Here is a 20,973-nt window from a genome sequence, read left to right on the forward strand (position 1 = left end):
ACATCGTCGGGTCAAGTGGCCTCCGGCAAGAAAGGAGAAACAGTGGCTCCAGTTCGATGATGATGTGGATACGATCCTAGAATCAGCAGCGAAGGGCGACGCAGATAGGAAGCTCAAATCAATGGCAACCATCATCATCAGCCTTGCTGTCGAGAGGTTTGGTACATTGGAGAAGTTGGCTGGAGGTAGAGTCTGGGTCAGGCTGGGCCACATCAAGTATTCCACAAAAAAAAGTAGCACAACTGACTCAATCTAAGTTAATGATCGGGCTATAATTACATCACGTTGGCTATGTAATCGCTGACAGCAGGGGACATTTCATAGTGCCTGGTGGAAACCGGGATATTTTAGCGCCATTTGGCTTTTGTCGGGACTCAGGACACCCAACTCAAAATTGGAACTGTCCCGGCAAAACCGGGACATCTGGTCACCCTATCACAAGTGATTATAAAGCGTGGCAAGCGACTCAGCAAAAATGTGCGTATGGTTTGTGCTAGTATTTGTGAGAGAAATGAAAATTATTCTTCTGATAAACTAATGTTCTATATTTTTTAAAATGTGTCACTTGTATGGTACTGAAGCATGCCTATATAAACAATGAATGTTTGTGGATGTGAAGTATTCTGCTTCAACTCAATAACTGCGAATACCACAATTCATAATTCATCTGGGAAAGAAACAGGTATTATGCTGCGTTTTTTTTTTAAGGCCGACTTGGAAACCCCGTAGACGTAGTCGGGGGATGAAGGCAGACCTGGCAACCCAGGAGTTTTCGTCCCTCGCTTGTGCAAGCACGCAACCAACATCGCCTTGTAGAGAGAGACGTCAGGAGTCGTGGATCCCAGCCAAACAAAGCAACGATATTAGACAAGTAAGATATGTCCGGTGTCTGATAGTACATTTATCCGTATGTTGTTTAAAAGTGCAGCCCGGATTGGTGTACTCGGGGGCAGCGCGGCTATGCAACGGGCTGGCGTGCTGCCGTCTCTCACTTTGGAGTCAGCATCTGAACTTTCTTGAGCTTATCGCCTTCCAAGTATATCATAAAAGCCTCGACTACTTTCTGAATCAGGGTTTGAGTTGGTAACCGATAGTGCTGCACCACAAACCACGCGGACACGCCGTTTAGTGCCTCTGGTGTTTACAGCTAGCTAGTCAAGCAAACGTCTGTTTACTGTTATCTCCCTTTTTTAAATGAGCCATCAACCATTTAATATGGTGTATCAGAAATAATGAAACAGCTGGATGTACGTTGCTTTTTTGCTATGTGGGATGCAGTGCCTCAACGCTGAGAGAAGTCTAGATGGGCGTATGATGTTTGGGGTAGTCGTGTGTGATTCATGAACGAGTCGTTGAAACTGAAAGAGTCTTGTGTGCGATCTTTGATATAGTTCATTTGTTCTAGGATTTCCATGCGCATGACTTCAATAATCTTGTACGTATGATCCGTATCTGTGAGTGGATCATTTATTCGTTCATGGTTTTGCGCATCACTTTTCAGGGACCCTTTTTATGCCCCCCCCCCCCCCCCCAAAAAAAAAAATTCCCGTGGCCGTCTGCCTGATTTAATACACGCCTCTTCATTGAATGCCATCTTTTGTGTGTTCCAGGCAATGATGACTTTCAATATCTAATCAAATGTATTGACATGACATTTTATTTCCACAACTTTTTTAAAAGTGCATTCATAAACGATTCTTTGCAACAGCAAATCATTTCCGTCTTCATGCAGGACTAATTGAGGCTACTTTTAAAATCACTGAACATCAGTAGGCCTATCCACAAGTCAACAAAACAAAGCTACAACTGACGACACGGGGGGGCGCTAGAAACATTATTGGATAATTCTTATAATTGACATTTCTCTGGGCCAATCGGAATCTCAGCACTTGCTTCAGAATCTTGAAACACACAGCGCCAACTGAGCTCGCTTTTGGACAAGACACCTGGCTACCGCGGGAGTCTGATGGAAACTAACATCAATTTGAAGTAGGGGTGTACGGCAGAGCATGTGAGCGTGGAGCGGGTGGTGGAGCGGAAGAAATAAGGTTGGAGCGGGTTGGAGTGCAGAGCGGTTTTAAATTCAAAGGCCGGAGCGGGGATTTCACTCCGCCCCAGTCCGCTCCGATTTTAACTGCTTCTAGCGGCTTACATGTAGGTGGTTCACGTAGAATAGAATGGGTTTATATGGGAGCATCGAAGCAACCTGATTGGATAAAACGCGTCACGTGAGACCCTTCCAACCCCCCCCCCCCCCCCCCCCCCCCGCAACACCGGTTAGTGTTTGGGAAGTACTATGAAAATTTGTAGCGGAGCGTGGAGCGATTTCGCCGGAGCGGCAGGAAATTTAAGACGAGCGCGGAGCGGTTTTGAGCGGAGCGCCCTGGCACAACGTTGAGCGGCAGAGCGAATGAGCGGACTTCCTCCTGAGCGGGGAGCGGGAATTGCGCGGCGCTCCGCTCCGCTCACATGCTCTGGTGTACGGTATGAACGGTATATAGAAAGTAGATTTGACAGCGATACTGCCTTCTCAGGCAGTATGCTAATGCGCAAGCACGCAGGCGAGCCACGAGCTCTCATTCCACACCGTACGAGACAACCGCTGGTAGCGTGAAGCTGTCTCTGCATATCAGACATTGGCTGAATCCGAATACTTAGTACATACTATTTCTGTTCAGTGTCTACTACTTGACCGTACTACACTTGACAGTGTAGTGCGGTCTACAGCATTGGTTCTCAAAGTGCGGCCCGCGGGCCAATGGTGGCCCGCAGAAACATTCCTTGCGACCCGCAATGACATACAGATGTAAGTTAAAAAATAAATAAATAAATATAAAGAGAAAAGTCGACTCTGTAGCTTTCATTTAAATCCTGTTATTTGTTAGTTTTAATCCGACTGTACATTACTTTGAAATGATGAACCTCAGTTTTGTGATTTAGATCTCACTTGACCTCACTCCCAGAGGTCAACGGTGCACTGTTTTTATTCACCACTGGGATGCTGACAGTTTCCCGCCTACATTTTTTTCCTTTGCCGGCCCTCAGTCAAATTTTGGGTTCCTAAATTGGCCCTCAGCTGTCAAAACCTTGAGAACCCCTGGTCTACAGCTATGCGTAGAACGCCTCTGAACGAATCCGAACACCGCCGAAACTCCACTGGATGTTTGGAGATGACGTATCTCCCCTCAGATGCCGGCAAAATTACCTTGATAAGTTACCTGTTTTCCGTCTTGTCATCGTTGCTATTAAATTAAAAATGTTATTAAATTAAAGAAACATTTAATGCCAACAGCGGAAACATTTAATCCGCTGTTGGTGGTGTCGGGCCAGCCATCTCTTCTTTGTTCGTTACCAGACTCCGGTTGCATTGTGGGATAGCGTAGTGACCTACCGTTGTATACTGTGGCGGTAGTACGCATTCGGAAACGTTTTCCGTACTACACAATGCGTACGGGTTATGTTGCGCAGAGGTTGCCAAAAATGCAAACATGTTATATGCAATCTAACAACTGCATATAGACTTATGGCATGTAAAAGAGTGACAGTATTGCGAAGTGAAATTAAAAAAAAAAAAAAAAAAATCTTTCTCTGTGGACCGGTACCAAATGACCCACGTACCAGTCCGCGGACCGGGGGTTGGGGACCGCTGCCGTACATGACAGCCACATTCTACGGTGGCTTTGATGTTTCAGCCATGGCGGATCCAAAGAGAAAAAATAAAGAGTATTGTGAAAGAAACTGGTGCTTGCCACCTTTCCAGATTAAAGATTAAACCCTTTTAGACAGCATTTTCCCTATCCATCTACTTCTAGAGGTTACAAATTACAGGTCAAGAACTAGCATGTCAACCAGACATTTCGTTTCAATGCAGCCTTTGTGAGCGCATGCGCCAGATTGTAACACAGATCTGCCGTCCACACTTGAATGCAAACTGTCGCTGGATCTGTATCAAGATTTCACTTTCCACTTTTTTTGAAAGAGGCATTCCTGGTAAATCTGCTGATTTCGTTTTTGTTTAAGTTAGAAACCTACTAGATTTTCAATAGATATTCAGGCTCTGATTTAGCTATGTGTCCCGGTGAACACTAAACTCGATCACCGGTGAGATTTGTGTGTCTAGCGGTTTATGAGAATTACTGCGTCCTGGCATGATCTGATTATTACAGTCGCATTTAAAAATCATGCTGAAGAGAAGCTGTCAAGAATGGCTATTTTCTTATGTAAGAGATTCTGCTTCAAAGACGTGTTGTTAAATCCTGGTCTGCAACACCTACTTTTACTTTCGATAAAAAATCGGAAAATTAGCCTTGAAAGGGAAATTATGTTGCAGACTGTGGTTTTTCCCATTTTTTTTATTCATAGCATGCGTATGAAGCTATTCTGAAAATAGCATAACTTGACGGTTCCCCATCAACTTGTTCATTGTTCCATCTGCTTCCCCAACCATTTCATATGCATGTAATATCAACGCTCCAATGAAGTAGTTTGCTTGTGGCTGCAAATCATTCTGTCTGTACCAAATAAAGCAGTTGCTCCCGCCCCTCCTGCTAGCTCTTTGCTTAACTACCAGAATTTCTGTTGCTCGTGCCATGTATGTCTTCAATTCCTACCTGCAACAGGGAGCTGTGACTGCGCTAACTAGGACGTGGCTAATTGGACTGTTCCTGATCGGTCCGGGGAAACCAGCTTGGATCCATTCACCAGAGGCCCCTGATGACGACGATAACTTGATCCTAAAGGTACGGCCACACTGAACGTGTTACGCACGTAAGAGGGGTTGAAAATCGGCATTTTTGCATAGGAAACATTGGTTAAGGCGCGTAGATGAGTTACACGCTAAAGCGTTAGATGCGTTTTATGCACCTAAATAATGCGCCCAACGAACTAGCGTAAAATTGAACTAGCGTCATGCGCCTAGCCAATCAGCGTTGAGCTTGACCCGACGTCACTGGCCGAGAGACGAGGACCTGTGGAGGACGCACAGAAGCAGGAAGAACATGGGACAACAAAATCATTGTTTCAGTGAGTGCTGAAACGATGAGGAGGTGGTGAAACTCACCCAGCTAAGAGCGCCTACGGAGGATGTCATGCACTAGAGTTTAGATTCTCTGCCCGGCCCAGAAAATCAAGACCCGGGCTTGATTTTCTGGGTCCGATCTAAGCTCTATCATGCACCCAAACACGGCAATTTGGGTTCTATTTCATCCTTACTGACCACCAGAGGCGGTGCTTAAAGCACTGGATCTCCACCTCGTGTATGCGCATTTCGAGTACCTAATACCAACATAGTCACCTCCCGATCAGCCCGGTCGTTCGGGGCGGCAGCGGCATGATGGGGCTGCGGCTATGGGTGCCCCCCCCAAAAAGAAGGCAAGGGGCGGGCTGGCTGCCAAGGTGGAAGGATTGGCGGCCGACATGGAGCAAATCCGGTCCCTCCTCCTGCCCCTTCAGCCTGGGACTGGTCAGGGGCTGGCGGGGCTACAGCCTGGCCCTCCCTCGTCCCAATTCGACGATGCCCTCTCTCTGGCGGCTTCGGCTAACCTCTTTAACGAGGTTATGAAAGAGGGCGATGCCTCCCACACACTGGATGAGGCCTCCTGCTCCTCTGCACAAGGCTCCCTGCAGGGGGCAGCAGACACCTCCATGGCGGCCGTCCTGCGGTCCGCTCTGGCTCGCCTGCAGCTCGATGCGGTGCAGACGCCAGCGCCTTCTTCAGGCGCAACCCTGTCCCGGCCACATTCTCCGTCCCTCCTTCAGAGGATTACTTGAAGGAGCTCCATGCTTGCTGGAGGGACACTAGGGCCCTATCCCACTCAACGTTGGATGCCCGGACCTTGGCTGCCTTGCAGAATGCGGCACAGGTTCGGCTGGGCCGCATGCCACCAGTCGAGCCTGCCATCGCCTCCCTAAGTCTGGCCCCTGATGAGGCTCTGAGGCCAAATGCCAGGTGTCCTCGGCCACAGTGCAGGGTCACAGACGACCTCCTGTCGAAAGCCTACGACGCAGCGGCGCGCAAGGGTCGTATTGGGAACTCCCTTTCCCACCTGTTGCTGGGTATTTCGACCTCTACAGCAGGCCCAGGTCGAGCCGTCGCTGCAGAGTCTGAGTGACGCCACATTGCAGGCTTTTGCCGTCATGTCAAGGGAGTTAGGGCGCACTATGTCCACCCTCGTACAGACTCGCCGCCAGGTATGGCTTGCGCAGTCGCCCCTGACGGAGACATGTAGGAGGGTCCTCCGTGCGGTGCCGGTGGAACCAGGGGAGCTCTTTGGGTCAGCTGACCTGGAAGCATTGGAGGGGGCTGCCCGAGCTAGGCAGACCAGGCAGCAGCTGTCCGGTCTAAATAGGAGTGTGTCCGCTCCTAGCAGGCCTGGGGGCCCCTCGGTAGTCCCCCAGCCCCGCTTTAAGCCACCTGATTACTCCGCTGGCCTACGAAGGTCTCAGCGGCCTGCGCAACAGCCTACGGATGGCTTTCGGGCCCCCGAACGCCTACCTACCTGGCAGCCTCCTGCCCCACAACGCAACTGACGCCCCCCCAGAGCCTCAGGAGGCCGGGGGGGCAGGCGCTAGGCCCTTGAGGCTGGTCGTCGGGTGTTTTTCCCATCAGCAGCTCAGTTACTGGGCTGCCTGTACTTTGCAGTTCCGACACCGGCCCCTAGCCTTCAGCCGGGTCAAAATGACTGTCGTCAATGACCTGGCAAAGCCCTTAGCTCTGGACCAGGAGTTGTCCACCCTCCTGGCCAAGGGGGCAATCAAGCCAGTGGATCCTCTGCTGCACCCCAGAGGATTCTACTCAAGGTAATTTCTGGTAAAAAAGAAAGATGGCAGATTTCGCCCAATTCTCGACCTGAGGGGACTCAACAGGTTCCTGATGGTCCTACCATTCCACATGCTCACGGCATCAGACACGCTGCGGGTGGTCACAAGGGGAGAATGGTTCACCACGGTGGACCTGAGAGACGCATACTTCCACGTCCCAATTGCACCGCGCCATCAGCACTTCCTCCGGTTCGCCTTTCGCGGCCGGCATTTTCAATCTTCATTTTCAACTTCCCTTTGGTCTCTCCGTCTCCCCGAGGGTATTCACCAGGGTGGTGGCGGCAGCTCTCGCACCCCTGCAGAAGAGTCGCCTGGACCCATCCCAACGGGTCACATACCTGGGGATGGTCCTGGACTCGGATGCTATGAGGGCCCATCTGTCACCTCAGCGTGTAACCGACATCCTCCTCTGCCTCCCCCTCTTCGGGGATGGCAGGATGGTGCCATTCATTTTTTTTTCCTGCAGCTCTTGGGCAGGCTGACAGCTGCCTCAGCTGTGGTGCCTCTCGGCTTGCTGTCTCTGCGCCCTATGCAGATGTGACTGAACAGCATATCCCCGCGTGGCCAGCGTACGGGCGGTCTTCATACCGGGGCAATGGAACCAGGTTGCAGATTTTCTATCGCGGCAGAAGCCTCCACCGGGGGAGTGGCGGCTTCATCCGGAGGTGGTGGAGACGATGTGGGGTCTCTTTGGCAGGGCGGAGGTGGACCTCTTTGCTTCAGTGGAATCCGCACATTGCCCCCTCTGGTTCTCCTGGACGGAGGTGACCGGCCCCCTCGGACAGGATGCCTTAGCTCACGACTGGCCACAGAGTCCTCTGTATGCCTTCCCACCACTGCCCCTGATTCTTCCCACACTCCAGAGGGTGTTTCTTCGGGGCATCAGGCTACTTCTGGTGGCCCCCTACTGGCCAGGGAGACTCTGGTTTCCACTGCTGCGCATGCTCTGCTGCAGCTCTCCATGGCGCCTGGAAGGACAAGAAGGACCTCCTTTCGCAGCTGGGGGGGTCAGATTTGGCACCCAGATCCCCGTCGCCTCCAGCTCTGGGCTTGGCCGCTGCAGGGCCCACTCACTCAGGAATACTATTCTGAGTGCCAGGGCAACATCTACCAGAGCACAGTATGCCAACAGATGGAAGTTATTCTCTGACTGGTGTAGGGGTAAGACAGTAGACCAGCACGTTGCTCCGTGGCCACCGTTATGGAGTTTTTGCAGTCCCTCCTGGATGGTGGTCGCTCTCATTGCACCTTGAGGGTTTATGTTGCTATCTCTTCCCGACATGAGGTGGTCGACGGAGCCACAGTGGGGTGCTACAGGTTGGTGTCCCTCTTTCTTAGGGGGGCCCTGAGGCTGCGTCCCCCTAGGACTCTGAGGACTCCAGCTTGGGACCTGCCCCTGGTGCTGGAGGCCATGTCATCACCTCCTTTTGAGCCTCTGACCCAGATAGGATTGAAGTGGCTGTCCATGAAGGTGGCTTTTCTGCTCGCCATTACCACTGCGAAGTGGGTCGGGGAGTTGCACGCCCTATCCGCGGTAGATGCATGCCTGCGCTGGAACCCTGATGGCTCATGTGTGGTTTTATGGCCCAATGTGCTATTCCTGCCCAAGGTGCTTTCACACACCTATTTTAACCAGCCAATCCAGCTTGCATGTTTTAACTCCCCATCTGAGGGGAGTGAGTCCGAGATGCTGTGCCCGGTACGGGCGCTTAGGGCTTACATTGCTGCTACGGCCGGTATACGGCAGTCCGAGGTACTGTTCGTGTATCTACGGTTCTATGAATCCTGGATGACCGCCAGAGCGTTCAGTCACTCAGAATCCTTGTGTTCTCGCGAGAAGATTCTAGGAACAGATCCTCTGACACCGGAAGATATAGCCTTCCAGGTGTCCCGTGGGGGTCACAGGTGACTATGTTGGTATTAGGTACTCGAACTGCGCATGTGCGAGGTGGAGATCCAGTGCTTTAAGCACGTCATCCAGGATTCATAGAACCGTAGTTACATTTGTTTCTTTCGTTTCCTACTTTCCTCGAACTCCAACAACAAATAAAGAGCAGCGATGGTGGTGATCTCAGCCATGTTTGTAGGGCAAAATAAAGTAGCGGGGGGAAATACGTTTTTGGCGGGCTCATCTAGCTGCGTAGGCGCGTTGAACCATTTTTGTGACACACAATGATCAAGCGTCAGGTTAGGCGTGTAACGCGTTCAGTTTGGCCGTACCTTGAAATGTCAACGTGTTATCCATCTGTTTAACCTTATTATTCTTTTTTCTAACCATTTTCAGCTTTGGTTTGTTGGACCCTAGTCTGCTTCCTCCTGCCGCCGGGCCGCTCTTAGCCCCTTGTTTGGAGGGGCTCCACGGGAGCTCTCTCCCGATTGGCCAGCAGACAGCTGGTCTTCATTTGGCGCAGATGGAAGACCAAGCTAGCTCTGACTGAAATTAGCAGCTCCCTTGCTGCTGGCAACAGAAGCGTTTCCTCAACGACTGTCTCCAACAACCCTGCTTTGTATCAGCACCAGCCCCTTCACCCCATCAATCAGCCTTCTGAAGGTCGCCAACATGTCCCGCGATCTGTATTACCCCCATTCCCCTGAGAGCCCGGACTCTCCACAGCACCCCTACCAACCTGCAAGTGCCCACGTAGGCCCTGGAAATGTTGGTGATCCTTCTCACATGGTCCCTGGTTCTACCCATGCATCTTATGGTGTCTATGCCGGAACCTCTATGAATCCCAGCCACATGTACCCATCGATGCACCCTGGGTCTATGGGCTATATCCCTGTTCAGAGTAAGCCAACCACTGAATTGGAGAGTTCCATTGATGTCCACATCACAAGAACCAGACAGGAGGCGGGCCTCCAATCGATAATAAAGATGCCGGCGCCAGACCAGAATAATCATACAACTGCTTGGCCTCTGGGATCTCTGGATTTGGCGCCCGCTGGCTATAGATCATCACCGCCCATCTTCGATGGACAGTTTGCAAGATATTCAGAAATGATGCCGAATGGTGCCCCAAATTGGCATTGGCCTTCGGGCCAACAAACGAGCAATTATCACTCCACTTCATTCCCGCCCACTGCAACAAACGTTCCCCAATCACATTATTCCCAATCTTCTGAGCGATATCCAGTCTCCCGTTATTCAAGTGCCGATGAATATGTTAGCAACAACAGGTCTCCTACTGCAGGAGCAGATTCTGCACCGTCTCCTCGATCGTCACTGGCCTATGAGCATCCTTCCACCTCCAGAGAGGCTGATAACAACCAGACCAGATTCACCTGTGAATCAGCCATGGATATCCTCCAACGCTTTGACCTTCAGGAAGAAGACTTGGAGGATCTCTGTGCGTACTCAGAAGACCAGCTCTCTCCCGCCAACCTACCCTACCTGTTGCGAGACATCCGCAAGAAGAAGGCAAAAAACTCATCGGCTGCCTCTCAGTCAAGCACGGGCCACCAGGCTCAAGGCAGCCAGCGTGCCCCAGAAACCAGGGCGGTGTCCGGGGCCGAAGTAAAGCGTGAGGCGCAAGCTCCTCCTACCTTTCAGCAGCCAAGTAAAGTGATTGAATACGGACATACGAGTACATATTCCTTAGGCTTCCGTGAAGAAGAAAAGGATGGAGGACACCACAGCAGCAGTTACATGAGCCAAATGTGGGACACTCAACCAATGGATGCAGCACCAGCCAAACCCAGTGCTCCACTGTTCTCCAATGGCTCACAGAGATCCAACATCTCTTCTGCTGCTTACAGTCATTTACCAAACGTGAAGGCTTCCCTGAGCCATAAGCCAGCCACCCAGTCGATCCAGACTTCCATCGCTGCCCCAAAGAAGGTACCTATTGCGTTGCAGTTAGCAGCACCTGTTGCTAAACCTACTGCCACCAACATCATACCTAAGAGGGATTCCGATGCCGATCGTATGGCTTCTTCAGGATGTCGAAAAGCAGCTTTTGGAGCTGGGAATACAAGTCAGAGACCAGCTCCAGCCACCGATCCAGGGCCAGTTTCCATCCCCAGGTCCATCCCTACGAACCAGGGGCCCCCTCCAGCATCTGATGAATCCATCCGGAGACCTCCGCCAGTCAAGCCAGCAGACGAGAGAGTGCCGACGGCGGCCATGATCAGCGACTACATGGGTGTCAAACCTGAACTTTTCCCCTACACCTGTAGTCTCTGTACCAAACCTTGTTTTGGCATGAAGGTGAGTACATCAGTGGTGGTTTTTAACACGCCTTTTGGGAGCTCGATTATAATACATTTCAAGTTGGATAGGCTTGGGAACAAATCATCACTTAGTAAGTTCTTACTTAGCGAGATTACTTCCATTAAAAATGAACTTGTTTGATTATTTTTGCGAGACCAAAAAAATGGAAACTCCTTTTCCATTTCTTAAAGGTGCCATGACATACTATTTTTTGGATGCTTTAATATAGGTATTTGGGTGCCACTAAGACAGTATTCAAAGACGTTCCCGAAACTCAGCCGTGGTGCAGAGTTACAGCCACTCCGAGCCAGTCGCACTTTGAGCTTTCCCCAAATGCGCTGTTTTGGTGTCTGTAGCTAAAATGCAAATAAGGAGGAGCAAGGCGGGTCAAGGAGGAGGGTGGGGGTGTGGCCCTGAGCAGCTTGCAGCCACGGTACCATGTGCTCTGTTTACAGTGGAGGTATCGCAGCCTTTAGCCGTGTTCTGCAAATATTCTAGAATACACGGGAGTCCTGGAGCTCTTTATCTCAATAATATCATATTATACATGGATATCTATATCATATAATATATTTTATCACGGCCAAAAGCTGTGTGAGCCGATATTATGAATCGCAAACGATCGCGTTGGGTTCTCCGACGTTCCTGTTTCTTCCACGTCCACATCAATGTGAAGTAGGCTGAACCGCGACAAGTCGGAGAAAGGGATTGTTGCCGGGCAGCGCTAAGGCACCTCCGCCTCTTGCAGCGCCGAGGCGGTGGTCCCTCGGCAGCGGGAAGCGGGGCTCAAGCGGGAGACATTCGCCGCCAACAATCCCTTTCTCCTCCATGTCGTGGTTCATGTTCTTGAGGGAGTCAAAGCCAAAGTTCCTTTCCCCCAATTCATTCACACCCATGGCTGAGATAACCCCCACTACGAGTCTCATTGTAGAAATACCAGAGACGAGAGTCAGACGTGTTATGCGGCATAACACCAAAAGCAGAACGGTTATCAAAATAACAAGGAACTGTACAACACTTGCATTACAGTCCTGGAGCTCTATATCTAAATAATATCATATAATACATAGATATCTATATCATATGATACATATTATCATGGCCAAAAGCTGTGTGCGCCTCCATACAATATTTGGAATCACAAACGACTGTCGGGTTCTGTGACGTCTCTGGTTCTTCCACTTTCACATCAATCAGAAGTAGACTGAACCGCGCGCTGCCTGCTGCCGGCTGCCCGCTGCCGGCTGCCCGCTGCCGGCTGCCCGCTGCCGGGCGGTGGTGCTACGCGGCGGTGGTGCCTCGCGGCAACCGGCGGCATGTCGCAGTTCATGTATTTCAGGGAGTCAAGGCAAAAGTTCCTTTCCCCCAATTCCTTCTCGACCATGGCTGAGATAACCCCCACCACAGTCTCGTTGTGGAAATACAAGAGTCGTCAAAGAACCGACAACACTTGCGTTAGTGTGTGTATTCACACACACAGACACACATGTGGGGCTCGCACGCTCGTGTCTCATTGGCGGGCCGAATCTCTGGGCGGGCCAGGCAGAGTAAGGGGAGGAGCTTACTGCAGTGTGACGACAAAGGAAACCACATTCCAAATCAGCGCGTTGAGCCTCGGTTTTTTTCAAAGGCGAGCAGAACACCTAGTTCTCGTTTTACACCAAACGCAAGTTTTAGCCACTTGGGGACCATAGGCAGGATAGAAAAAACCTCAAAGTGAGATTTTCATGCCATGGCACCTTTTAACAACGGTATTAAGGGCTAGGGTCTAGTGGAAAATATCTTTTGCTATTTTGAGGCAATAATTAGATATTTGCAATAGTCATCAAAATATTACTTTAATGTTTGACTGAAACACAAGATATTGTCAATGCCCCGCTTTGCCCAATGTGCGCATGGGCAGTAATATTCACTCTTCCTCTTTTTCAAACTCTTGACGTTCCTCAAAGGAAAAGGAGCTAACTGGGACATTGTCATCTACGGGTGTTTTGCTTGTCTTAAAAGTTTTATTGCTGATTGGTGAATGTTATTTTAAGATATATTGCACTTAGGGCTGGGCGATATGGACAAAATCTTATATCACGATATGAGTAATTTTATATCACGATATGGATATATATCACGATATGGTATTTTTGAAGTAAATTAAAATAATAAATGGCTTAAAATAACCATACTTCACATTTGATCAGTTTTTTCTTTTATTTTCAACTTGAATTTCCATGCTTACAAAGGAGTAAGTAGCGAACAATCTGTCATTAACTGCAGTGTCATATAGTGCAAACATCTTGTAAACATTGAACTGTTTTTTCAATACAAATAAAAATTTTTTTAAAGGTGTGCTTCACACCTGCCTGGCTGTCAGTCAGTGCAGTGTAATATCAAATAAAAATCACAGCATCACACAAATATTTTAAATACTAATTATACACTTATAAAATAAAGTTATGTGCTGTGCAAATAGCTGGTGGTAAAAATAGAACTGTTTCTTCAATACAAATGAGATTTTTTTTAAGTAAAGTAAACGTATATAACGCGGTGTAACGTCTTACTTTGTAGTGCGTTACCCGGCTTGCAAAACATGTATGTTGAAGGGTTGGTAAAAAAGTTTAACTTCGGTTAACTTTGTGGAAACAAGAATTGTGATTGAACAATCGACATTCAAGTACTGGTGAACTCGTGTTGAATTTAATTTCCTGGTTTTAAGAACTTCCTTTGACAACGTTGTGAACTCCAACAAGCAGCAACTGGAGATGCCACGCCGTGCACATCGTGGATGGGCTGGTTCGGGCCATCATGGTACTGAGAGACAGCTGCTCACCTCAATCAAGGAGAACCCTCATTGGACAGATATTTGGTTGTTATTTGTTGTGAATGTATGTGAAACTGAAAAAACGTAGGAACCCTAATGTATTCGTTGTATAGAATTATCTATAGGTGGTGGTATTGGTTCCGGTAATCCAGTTTTGAAGGCATACCAATGCTATATTACCTTAACGATGAAGCTCACCATACCTCCACATATGGAAGACTTGTACTTCTTAACATATAGTCTAATTTGCCTTACCCAGTCAATATGTTCCTGTTGTGTCGTGGTATTGCCTCTTCCTCATGACCAGCGCTGGTTCAGGTCCAACATAAACCAACCATTCTGTGAGGCGTGTCATTACATCAAACAATGTAAACTGTCATGTATTCTTTAGGCCACCATGCTTGTCATACAGTATTACCCTGTCATGGTTGAGTGTAATTATATTTAATAATTCTATATCTTTTTTTAAAGAATATTTAGTTTGATTATTTAAGATGTTTGGCATGGTCCTAGATCTTTAAGACGACAATGAAAACTCAGTTTTAAAACATCTTAAAGTCTGTATTTTACTTTTCTTGTGAATTGAACATCTTGTGTGTTGTTGAGTCAATGTTTGACAAATATTTCTCAGTACATTAATTTCAGTACAAAAGACACAATTCAGATTCATACATATGTATCTTTTCATTATCACAGCCTTTTTTGTGAAGAGCTGCAGTTAAGCATGCGTGCGCACACACAAACACGCACGCACACACACACACACACCCAGAGGACTTGAGTGGTTGTAGTCTTGTGTGTGTGTGTGTATATATATGTATATATTTTTTTTAAACCAAGATTTGCTATAGACATCACTATCTTTTTTTTTTTTTTAATCCCTGCAGGTGAGGTGCTTTATTATAAGGAATGTGTTTCCTGCAATAATTGTTATTTAATACGTTATGTGACGTGGATGTTTATAAATCGTCCTGGAAAGATATGTGTATAAAAGGATGGACTTTACGCCCACGCACACACACCAACTCTTAACGTAATCACTTCCTGTGTGTGTTTCCTACAGGGCTGGCTGGAACACAGGATTCACATAGTCCACCTTGCCCGTTGCAGACTTCTACGCAGGCAGTCAGTAAACCTCAAACTAGATAAAAAGCTGCTCAATATTGGTGGTTGGAGTCTGATGTTTGGAGGCATGATGTGCTTTTCTCTTGTCCAGGTATTCTGAATGGGAGCCGGATTCAGTTTCACTTGAGTAAGTTCCACTAACATAAGTCTCAAACACCCTTTCTGCTGTGTGTGTGTGTGTAAAATGTACTACCTTTTTAAAAAACAATCAGAACAGTAACTAGAGCAAGGAGCTATAAGAAGTGAAATTGTCTGAATTACACTAGACAGAAAGCTGTTGTCCTCAATGTTGGTGTGGTAACCCGGGACGGTGAGCGAACCACCTGCTCCCAAACAGGACACAAGTTCGCTGGCCAAAACCAAAAAGGCATGTTTTATACCAAACTCAAACATAAAGTCTCTCGCTGAAGAAACCCAAAAGAACGTAAAACCTGGGATGAATCAACGGTCCCCTCCTTCGTGGGATGAATCCCCGTCACCCACGAGGACCGGTCTCTCCGTACAGGAGCCACATGGCTGGGGGAGCCCCGAATGAGTGGAGAAGCAGGCTATTTAAGCCCTGCTACTCCACCTGTCCCTCAGGTGCTCTGCATCTTCTTAAGTGGCCCGGGCCGGGTTGCCACACTCCTCCACCCTTTGCTGAAGCCTCGGGCGGCCTTTCGGAGGAGCGGCGGTCCGGCGCGCAGCATGCCACTGCCACTGCTGCCGGCGTGCCTCGTCTCCCGCGGCCTCGTCTCGGCCTGCGTCGTCTCTAGCTGCGTCGTGGTCTGGTTTGGGGTTGCTTGAGGTTGGGGTTCCCTCCCAGAGTGGTCCGTCGCTCGGTCGAGTTGACTGCATTCTCCACCGTATGTGGCAATCCCCGGTCAACGGCGGCTGCGATTCCCGAAACAAACGCTCAGGCAGGGTTGCGGTGCAGTGGTTTCATTGCGTGCAGCTCACAATAGAAAGGGGAAATCATGCATCAACTTGTTTCTTCCACACTGGGGCAAAAAGGGTGTGGGGACTCTGGGTCGGGTCCGGTCCGTCGGTGAGGTCGTCGTATCTACCGCTCCCGGCTTCTGCCCAACTCGGCACCCTCCGGGCACGTGCCACATGGCTGAGAGAGCTCCAGAATGAGTGGAGAAGCAGGCTATTCAAGCTGCTTCTCCACGTGTTCCTCAGGTGCTCTTCATCTCCTTTATTGGCAACGGCCGGGTTGGAGTCTGATGTTTTGAGGAATGATGTGCTTTTCTCTTGTCCAGGTATTCTGAATGGGAGCAGGATACAGTTTCACTTGAGTAAGTTCCCCTAACCTAACACCCTTTGTGTGTGTGTGTGTGTGTGTGTGTGTGTGTGTGTGTGTGTGTGTGTGTGTGTGTGTGTGTGTGTGTGTGTGTGTGTGTGTGTGTGTGTGTGTGTGTGTGTGTGTGTGTGTGAATCCAATCAGAGAACAGTTACTAGAGCAAGGAGCTATAAGAAGTGAAATTGTCTGAATTAAAGCAAGTGTTTGGAGAACAAGCAAAAATAAACGTCAATTTAAAGGCATACAAACGAAAGATATCCAAGCCCTCCACTTACAGGCCGACCTCCAAAGGCCCTCCCCCAAAACCCTCAAATAGCTTGTTAGCTTAAGCAACAAGTCCGCCTTGCCTTGTGCACAGGCAGTATTTAAATCTAGGTAGGTAGACAAGACACTTGGCGCATCCCATCATTATAATCTGGCCAAATGAATTGATCGCACAACATTTCATTTATTGATTGCTGCGATTTTCCAGAAACGTGTTGAGGAAAAGTTGCTAGAATAAATTGCCTACCACAGCTTTAATAGATATGACTGAAGGCCAGAATGGGAAATGTTTTCTGCTTGAACAAATTTGTCAATGATGGGCAGCACATGACAACAAACGGCAAACAATGAGAATTTTTCACTCAAATTACTCAAAGCTTAACCGTATTCGACATTACTGTATGTCTGCTCGTCTTCCTGCTTTAGCTCGGCCCCTGAAGAATCCCAGCAACCCCCCACGACAACCGCAGTCCCCGCCTCCTCCCCGAGTTCACCCCATCACCCCACTCCGTTCGCCCCGTCAAACTCTGCACCTCCCTTGCCGAGGAGGATTTTGGAAGCACTCGCGTCTTGGACTCCACCGAAGAGATCAAGGTCAAAGTCTTCAGGAAGGAAAGGATCGAGGTCTCCACGGCCGAAGAGGTCAAGGTCTCCACGGAAGAAGAGGTCAAGGTCTCCGCGGAGAAAGAGGTCAACGTCGCCAGCGAGTTTGCGGTCCCCAGATTGGAAGCGAACCAGCGGTAAAGCTAGCTCGCCTTGTAGCTCAAGACCTATCCACAGGTAACCGTGATTCCTCAATCTCAATGGTGTAGTTCACCAAATGCATCCGCACTATCCTTCATACTCATTGACTTTAATAAGACACATGATTACATGATAAGACCTCTGTGCTTCCCATACGTAGATCAATGTGGCGCAGCGCCTCAGAAACCACACCGAGTGCCACAATTTTATTTATTTTTTTGCGATTTTGAAATCTAAGTATCGTTCCGTTCATTAATCTCTGCATAGCACTCTTTCCCCCTGTCATTCTCGTTCGCACACGCACACACAGACAAGCACGCATACATGCCAATGGTGTGCGGGTATCCACTACCACTTATTGGATCAACCCGCATATCACTGATACATGCACACGCACTGACAGCTGATTCGCCCGCTCCTCCTCTCAACGCACCTACAAAGGAAAACCAGAAGCAGCTTGATATTTGGCACAGTGAAGATGGTCGGCGACCTCTGGAGTTTACCAATGTGTGCTCAAACACACATGCCCAAAATATTGTTGACTCAGAAAAGATACATTTTAGCCTTATGAACTGTATAGATATTGAACATCCTGCACCCTAAGTCAGCATAGAAAAACGTTGGTAACGCAGCAAACGATGCGATTAATGTGAAATGCGTTTATAGTTTAGATGGATCAAAGTGTTAGACTGGGTTCCCCCAGCCCGTTCTGCCGGTGATTTGAATTCGCTCTGCAGCAGGGGCTGGACAGGAGCAATGCATTGCTTCCCCTTTTACTGGAGCCAATGACCAATTACTTTTTGGCTGGTTTAGCACAATGAAGACAGGGAAGCGATTGCTGCGATCGAAGCGATCGTTTGTTGGATAGTTTGAAGGACTATTATTATTTATTATTTTTATATTGTTAAATGAGCAATGAACCCCCCCCCCCCCCGCCCACCTGAAAGTCCGGGAGCACCAAACATTGCTACCTACAAAATCGTACTCATCACCTACAAGGCCCTCAACAGCCTAGCCCCCCCCTACCTTGCCGACCTCCTCCATCACCACGCCCCCTCCCGATTCCTCAGGTCCAATTCTGCCAACCTGCTACAAGTTCCACGGACTGAGCGACGGACTTGGGGTGATCGGGCCTTCTCAGTTGCTGCCCCCACCCTTTGGAATTCACTCCCCTCCCACATCAAAGTCTCTCCAACCCTCTCTTCTTTCAAATCTGCCCTCAAAACATACCTTTTCACACTAGCCTTCCCCACCTAACTCCCACCTTATTCTTCATGTTTAACCTCTGTTTTTCTTTTATTCCTAGTCTGTCTTACATAGTTTTGATAGGGCAATATGTAAAGCGTCTTAGAGTACCATATTAAGCGCTATATACATTTTATTTATTATTATTATTATTACCTGGTCTGTGGGAAACACTGGACCTCCTGTCTGGCCCTTCCACCTCACCTCTTTGTGATTGGTTCCTTCTTTCTCATTAACCAGCCGTAGAAGCCGCTCCCGTTCCTCGTCAAGCTCCTCCCCCAGCTCAGACCGTTGCCGTGGCAAAAGGCAGGCAGCCAGGAGATCTAGGCGAAGCTCTGGGTCCCCACGAAGGGGTCGGGGGTCACGATCGCCCCGGCATGCACGTGGTACCAGACCCAACCGCAGGTGTGTTGGGTTACTTGTTTCTTTGAATTGTTTTATGGTTCACTAGTAACCATAGAAACAGTAACCGACTTACCACTCGTTACCAATCGAAACCACTGTTAAGTGTAAAGTAGTGACATCAACACAAGGTTAATATTTATTTCTTTATTATTAGTGAAGCGGTAATACATTTCACTATAATAAATAGTAGTTACTAAACCGATGGTCTAGTATTCATGGTGATCTTGATCCTCCCAGGTCCCGCTCTGGGTCTCGATCCCCTCACCCCTCATCTCAGCGAAGACGGTCGCGAAGTCACGATGGGAGGTCTTCGGGTCGCAGACAAGAGGAGACCAGCGTAGAACAGCTGGCCAAGAAACTACTGGAATCCTCTGGTAAGAGACCAGGTAGAGAGACCTAATGGAAGGCGAGGGAGAAAGAGATTGAGGTAGAGAGACCTTGCAGAATATCCCCGTAGATGAATCAGGAGAGGGAGTCAAGCACATTTAAGATTGTTAGATACAGGCAAAGTGAAACCTGATCAGACTCTTCCTGCTTCTCCATTCTCCTCTTCCCTCTGTCTTTCTAACCTCGTTTTCCTTTCTACTTTCTCTCCATCTCCTCTTCTTCCCCCTGTTGTCTTCCTCTCCTTCTCCCGCTCCTCCCCTCAAGGTGTCCAGAGCTTCACTGGCTCCTCCAGTCTAGAGCTGGTGGTCCAGTCTCTGGCCCCAGTGCTGCTGGCAGAGCTGGCCAAGCTGAAGGCCGCTTCATCATCATCCTCTGATTCATCTAAAGAAAAGAAGCCATCCTCCTCCTCCTCATCTAGAGATGAACAGAAGCAGTCATCCTCCTCATCTAGAGACGAGAAGAAGCCATCCTCCTCCTCCTCATCTAGAGATGAACAGAAGCAGTCATCCTCGTCATCTAGTGACAAGAAGAAGCCTTCCTCATCTAGAGATGAACAGAAGCCGTCATCCTCATCATCTAGAGAAAAGAAGCCATCCTCCTCTTCCTCATCTAGAGATGAACAGAAGCCGTCATCCTCCTCATCTAAAGACGAGAGGAAGCCATCCTCTTCCTCATCTAGAGATGAACAGAAGCCGTCATCCTCATCATCTAGAGACGAGAAGAAGCCATCCTCCTCTTCCTCATCTAGTGATAAACAGAAGCAGGCATCCACTTCTTCGACCAAAGGAGGGAATGAACCACCTTCGTCCTCTTCCTCTGTTAAGGGAATCAAGAAGGTATTGGTTAAGAAGAGTGTACCAACTAAATCTGCAAAACCACCAGGGGTGAGTAGTTGAGTTGAATAGATTTCACCCTCCCTCTTTCCCACTTGAATCTCATGTTTTCTTTTCTCTGCGTCCTCGTCTGTTTCCGTGTATCTGTGTATAACTCTGCGTCTCCTGGGTCTAGTCGGGTCTCCTGGGCTTCGTACCGGCCCACCCTCCCCTGCTCCTGTCTGGGCTTCCCTCCAAGGTCACCCCGCAGCAGGTGTTCTGCGCTCTGGAGAAGTTCGGGAAAAGCAGACTCATTTCTGTGGCGGGACAAGAGGTGAGCGCTAACCTCTGGTAGTTGACTCCTGAGGTCAGAGTAAACTTTGGTTGGACTGAACCAGAGCCATGACATGTTTCCACTTAAGGTGTAAGGGAACACACTGTTAAAGCTGGAATTCTAACATGATGAGATCAAAAGAAAAAGGTCTTTGGGGCTCGAGTTCTAGGAAGGCGGGGAGCACGTTACAACGGATGAAACAACTCTAGATACTTTTTTTTAGTGCTGTTTTTTAAATTTGTTTTTGAAATGTTACACTTAGAAGCTTAACCCTCACTCGTCTGCAGGCACCAAAATTAACCGCTGCTCAGACAGAGCTCCAAACATTCACACACACCACAGCGTTATTATGAATGGCTCCTGATAAGATTTGCTTTGTATGCCTGTGTCTTTAGGCCACGGTGTACTTTCGACAAGAAGCTGCCGCTCATGCCTTGCTCGGCTTTACGGAGCTGAAGATTGGTGGAAATCCAATCACCGTGACACAGATAGCGGTAACGGACGAACACACACGTCATGTATCTCTAATGGCTC

The 20,973-nt window shown here is 48.7% G+C and overlaps 1 protein-coding gene across 5 annotated transcripts in view; it reads left to right on the forward strand.

The window, feature by feature from the left end:
- The first annotated feature begins 709 nt into the window (after positions 1–709).
- Positions 710–20,973, forward strand: part of LOC130369694 (uncharacterized) — a 43,376-nt gene continuing 23,112 nt past the window's right edge. For 2 of the 5 annotated variants that reach the window (XM_056575183.1, XM_056575186.1), the window contains exons 1-12: positions 783–871; positions 4,620–4,739; positions 9,104–11,026; positions 14,905–14,966; positions 15,058–15,093; positions 16,208–16,243; positions 16,939–17,292; positions 18,742–18,906; positions 19,144–19,292; positions 19,558–20,177; positions 20,302–20,439; positions 20,835–20,933. In XM_056575183.1, the coding sequence (XP_056431158.1) occupies positions 9,380–11,026; positions 14,905–14,966; positions 15,058–15,093; positions 16,208–16,243; positions 16,939–17,292; positions 18,742–18,906; positions 19,144–19,292; positions 19,558–20,177; positions 20,302–20,439; positions 20,835–20,933 (3,306 nt within the window). In that variant the 5' untranslated portion in view covers positions 783–871; positions 4,620–4,739; positions 9,104–9,379. Of the gene's footprint in view, positions 872–2,264; positions 4,740–9,103; positions 11,027–14,904; positions 14,967–15,057; positions 15,094–16,207; positions 16,244–16,938; positions 17,293–18,741; positions 18,907–19,143; positions 19,293–19,557; positions 20,178–20,301; positions 20,440–20,834; positions 20,934–20,973 lie in introns of those variants that run through there. The other 3 variants (XM_056575185.1, XM_056575184.1, XM_056575187.1) reach the window with 3 other exon arrangements.

This window comes from Gadus chalcogrammus, chromosome 17 (genome assembly GCF_026213295.1).
Source record: "Gadus chalcogrammus isolate NIFS_2021 chromosome 17, NIFS_Gcha_1.0, whole genome shotgun sequence".
NCBI lineage: Eukaryota > Metazoa > Chordata > Actinopteri > Gadiformes > Gadidae > Gadus > Gadus chalcogrammus.